Source organism: Hibiscus syriacus, unplaced genomic scaffold, assembly GCF_006381635.1.
Source record: "Hibiscus syriacus cultivar Baekdansim isolate YM2019G1 unplaced genomic scaffold, ASM638163v2 tig00111213_pilon, whole genome shotgun sequence".
Taxonomy (NCBI): domain Eukaryota; kingdom Viridiplantae; phylum Streptophyta; class Magnoliopsida; order Malvales; family Malvaceae; genus Hibiscus; species Hibiscus syriacus.
In genome coordinates this window covers 4,678,165-4,683,306 of record NW_024063022.1, presented here as the reverse complement: position 1 = coordinate 4,683,306, position 5,142 = coordinate 4,678,165, and the positions used below count along the sequence as shown (strand labels likewise).

At 35.7% G+C, this 5,142-nt stretch overlaps 1 protein-coding gene across 1 annotated transcript; it reads right to left on the bottom strand.

The window, feature by feature from the left end:
- Nucleotides 1-3,411: 3,411 nt before the first annotated feature.
- Nucleotides 3,412-4,916, bottom strand: LOC120156058 (protein ELC-like). The gene is made up of 2 exons (XM_039167469.1): nucleotides 3,659-4,916; nucleotides 3,412-3,545 (listed from the first exon to the last, which is right to left on the bottom strand). Exon 1 carries the CDS (start codon nucleotides 4,840-4,842, stop codon nucleotides 3,667-3,669), a length of 1,176 nt encoding a protein of 391 aa, XP_039023400.1. The 5' UTR covers nucleotides 4,843-4,916; the 3' UTR covers nucleotides 3,412-3,545; nucleotides 3,659-3,666.
- Between the last annotated feature and the right edge of the window lie 226 nt (nucleotides 4,917-5,142).

Genomic DNA, 5,142 nt, shown 5'->3' with positions numbered 1-5,142 from the left:
CATAAAGTACACCCAAGCTTTCATAGAAAAATAGTCAATAAATGTAATATAATACATACATCCACCCAATGATGATTTTCTTGTAGGCCCTCATACATCAGAATACACATAATCAAGAATCTCTTTAGTTTTGTGCTTTCCAATCTTGAAACTAACTCTAGTATGTTTACCAAGAACAAAAAACTTATAAAAATAGAGCATGCAGCTTTTAACACCATGCAACAAATATATTTTATACAATTTAGTCATTCCACGTTCACTAAGATGAGCAAGGCGCATATGCCATAGTTTCGTATTATCATCATATGACTCAACAGAATAAACTACACCTATAACTATACTCCTTAACAGTTTATATATATTCCCTGCAATCATTTTTCCTTTCATCATAGTCAATGCACCTTTAACAACTATAATGGTTTCCCTATCCTCATCTTCCTTAGGAATAAAACCATTCTTATGCAAAGTGCCTAAGGAAATTAGTTTATTCTTCAAATTTGGTATATGCCTAACATCACATAATGTCCTAATAGTACCATCATACATCTTAATTCTAACTTCACCAATACCAATAATATTGCAACATCTGTCATCACCCAAATAGACAAAACCAAAATTAACGAACTTGTATATCGAAAACCACTCCATGTTAGGCGTTATATGATAAGAACATCCTGAATCAAGAATCTATACACCCGTCAATTGAGTTATCGAAATAGAAAGCATATCATCATCACTACAATATAAATTTTTATCATGCACCGCATTCACATACTTGGATGATTCATCGCGTTTCTCATCAGTTTTATTTTTCCACTTTGGATAGTCTCTCTTCATATGTCTCGTCTCTTTGCACTTGTAGCAATGAATTATCTTTTTGCCCCTAGACTTTGATCTAGAATTTCTTTTTCTATACCACTCCTTCTCTGATTTTCTTCCACGGTCTTGATTACCCTTAATATAAACAATTAGCATGAGAGCTTTCCCATGGATTCTTCTTTCGCTGGTTGTGATCCAACAAAGCTGCAATAATCTTTTCAACATTGATTACTTCTTTCCCATATGTAAGAGTAGTCACCATGTGTTCGTAAAAGGAAAGCAATGAACACAACAAAATCATTGTTCTGTCTTTATCCTCAATCTTCACATCAAATTGAACCAAATCTATAATTATTTGATTGAAGACATTCACCTCCTCCGTCAAATCATGACCTTCATGCATCTTCAGCCCATACATCATTTGCTTTTGATACAATTTACTCGTTAGGGATTTGGACATAAACTGACTTTCCAATTTCTTCCATATTTCTCCTAGAGACGACAGACTCATTACGTGATACATAACCTCGTCTGCCAAACATAACCTTATGGTTCCTATCGCTCGTTGTTGCAGTTCTTTCCGATCATCGTCCTTCATCGATTTTGGCTTTTGAGGTTATAGAGCCTTCAAAATCCCTTGTCGCGCCAACAAATCCTTTACCCTCGTTTGTCATAATCCAAAGTTTCCATAACCGTTAAACTTCACCACTTCGAATTTTGCACCTGACATAGTCATCTCAAACCTTGCTCTTGATACCAATTGTTGTGAAAACGGGCTAATTAACTCAAGAAATCAACAAGCAATAAAGCAAATAAAGAACACAAGATTTAACGAGGTTGACAATGCGCTTACGTCTTTAGGAGCGATGATGGGATGTTCTCTTTATTATTCGCAATAATACAAAATTATTTTACAATTACAGTATATAAGAGTAACCCTGGTAGGCTACATTCGCTTCGCTCACTCCGCTCCAACATCTATCCTCCAACTGGTATATGAGTCATACCTAATACTATTTCAATCATAATTAAATAATATTATTATATTATAAATATTTAAGATTAAATTTAAACAGAAATTCAAACAATTTGATAAAATAATGGTATCTCAATTAATTTGAATCATCGAATTCAATCGATGATTTGAAGAATTTATTCAATGATGTTTAATAATATCAGTGAACATGTTTTAGTACTTTAACATTAAGTGTATAGGGTTTTGTTGATGGGAAGTAATATGATTCATTTTGCTAGAGTTTGAATATATGACACAACTCGACTAGATCGAATACTCCTAATTCCTTGTTCATTTTAAGTTTGTTTCTCCTAATTCCTTGTTCATTTTAAGTCTGTTTCGATTAAATTTCAAGTAGATACTTTGCTACCACTTTAGAATATCTATATAACATCAATTCATTTTTTAATAACAAATTTATTATTTTTGTGATTTGACCTCTCAATTTTAGATTTTATTTAATTGATCTTTTAACTACAATTTATTTTTTTACAATTTCTTCCATCTCATCAATTACAATTTATTTTTTACAATTTCGCCCATCTCATCAATTCCTACATGCTCTCATCCATACATTGTCTCGAAAATACATTTTAAGAAAATAAAATAAAATTAATCGTATATTTTATATTTGAGTTATTAAATAATATTGCAATATGAAAAAGAATATAAAGAAATATATTTGTATATCGTATATGATTAAAAAAATCATTAAATCAACCCACACCATATTAAAAATATTTACAATTAGATTTGAATAAAAGTTCAAAATTCGATTCAACTTGAATTTCATATACTAAATTAGAAAAAAAATTAAAAAAAAAATTGAATCTTGTACCAACCTAAAAAAATTTTAGTCGATTCTATCAACTACGTGATATGACATTAAAATATGACTCCCTTATAAGAAGATTCGTATAAAAATCATTACTACAGGCACTGAATTAAGGCCTAAAGCGATACTGCATAATTCAAGTTACCTTTAAGGGTCGTCTACGTTACACATTCCTTCAATGGTAGGCACATTTTTCCACATTTTTCCATGCCTAAAGATCAATGTTAGTATAACCTGCTCAATACAAGAAAAAAAGAGAAACTGAAAGTAGCCCGGATCACATCGTTACACATTCCTTCAATGGCATTTTTCCACAATTTTTCCATGCTCAAAGATCAATGTTAGTATAACCTGCTCAATACAAGAAAAAAAGAGAAACTGGAAGTCGCCCGGATCACATGGTGACTTCTGGAAGTCGCCCAGACCAGACGACGACCTCCGGAAGTTGCCTTGATCACATGGTGACTTCTAGAGCCATCCCTGCTTTTATGCATGAAACCTCGAAAAGACGTCCTGTAGTATAGTATCTGAGATAAATTGGGGATCATTCATTACATAAAAAATGCATGTCTAAGGATAAGATGACATAAGAACACAAAATGTAAATGCTGCATCCAGCAAATTTCAATGTTGCAGGCAGTATAGAATCCAATAGACACAGTAGATAGCTCTATTTCAATTTTCCTCACCATTGTAGCTACTAAAGAGCCCAAATTCATTACAAAAGGAGAAAGGCTGCACATTATGCACATCAAAATATTAACTTTTTGTCCCACATTAATAGGATAAAGGAACCATAAATTCAATTATGCAAAACAAAATACAGATATATCACAAAACATGATCAATTTATAGACAAATCACAAGAACAAAAAATTGACCAGCAGAGATTTTAATTGAGGTTTCTGTTGCAGTTATCGTGATTACTGCTACAACGTGTGTTATCGCGGTTGTACAATAACGGTCTCGTACGACACCTTTATAGTTATATAACCGGTCATGGGGCACCATAATGTGAATGCGGGGATTGAGCAGCCATACTAGCAACCTGAGCCTGCATTTGAGCTGCCCTAACTTTAGCAGCAGTAGCCCTATGAAAGAACTGCTCCCTTGACAACAACCTCACATTCCTCAAATATTGATCAAACGGCACCGCCCCTTCTTGCACTGCCTTATCCAACGAATAAAAGGCATCCTCAATGGCTAAGTCAGCTGCAGTGCAGTCCAACATTTGCTCGGAAAGCTCGTCGGCGCAATAAAACACCTTGTCGAGATCGACATAGTCGATGTTCTTCCCTATGTTCTTGGTTTTCCCTTCGTTATCCCTAATCCAACGATCCAACACATCGCTGCTCATCAAAACAACTTGCAATTGCAGTTCTAAAGCTTCTTTTTCATCTTGCATTTCTTTCAACCCTTTGTTAATTTCTTCCTCTCGTCTTCTCAACACTGCCTGATCCGAAAACAACCCTTCCATTCCGGTTTCCCTTTCTTTTCTCATCTTAATTATATCACCGTTAACCATCTCCACCAATTTATTCACCGCGTTCATCTTATGAACCACCGTGGCATCCTCCGTATGTGGTGGCTGTACCCTCCCATAAGGCGAAGGTGGATACCCCGACTGCTGATGTTCATAACTAGGCGGGTTAGGGTTAGAGTTAGGATTGGAACGACGTTGGGAATAAAGTGGTGGATCAAGAGAAAAAGCAGAGCTTAGATTAGATATCAAATCGACAAGATTAGAACTTGGGTAAACCCAATTCTGCAAATAAGGGATCGAGACTAACCCAGAGGGGGAAACGTGAGGATGGGGGCGTTTGATGATCATATCGCGCGTGGGATTCACGTAGACGCCGGGAGGGTAACGAGGGTAAGATTCGATCAGCCAGATTACGACGGGGATGTTGTAAGTGACGCCTTGGAAAGGCATTGGGATGGTGCCGTCGGTTTGGAGGAGATTGACGGAGAGGCCGTCGTTGTGGGTGAAAGTTGCGGTTTTGGGTTGTAGAGAAGGGTAGTGGAAGGTGAGGGAAAGAAGGTGCTGCCGGATTAGCCATTTGGTATCTTCGGTGTAAGGGAGGGAGGCAGGGCCGCGTTGGGAGAGGACGGAGGAGAGGAATTGTTGAGTTTGTTGCGGGTCCGGCGGCGATGTTGACGACGGTTGAACCATTGAGAGACGGAAGATCTTGGAAGCGAACCGTTGAATAGAGAGAAATGGGTGCTTTGGAATTTACTTGGCGGATGCGATTTTGTGGGGCTGAGCAACCTTCCTCTTCCTCACGGTATTTCAATACTGAATTGATCACTTTGTTCCTATATTTGTACAACTTTTAAATATTTAAAGTTTTAGTAATTTATATTATGGATTTATTAAACTTTGATTGTTTATATTATATATTATTATATTAAATAAAAATATAAATAATTTTTTGATTATAAGATATTATTTTATTAAATCTCAGAATTATTA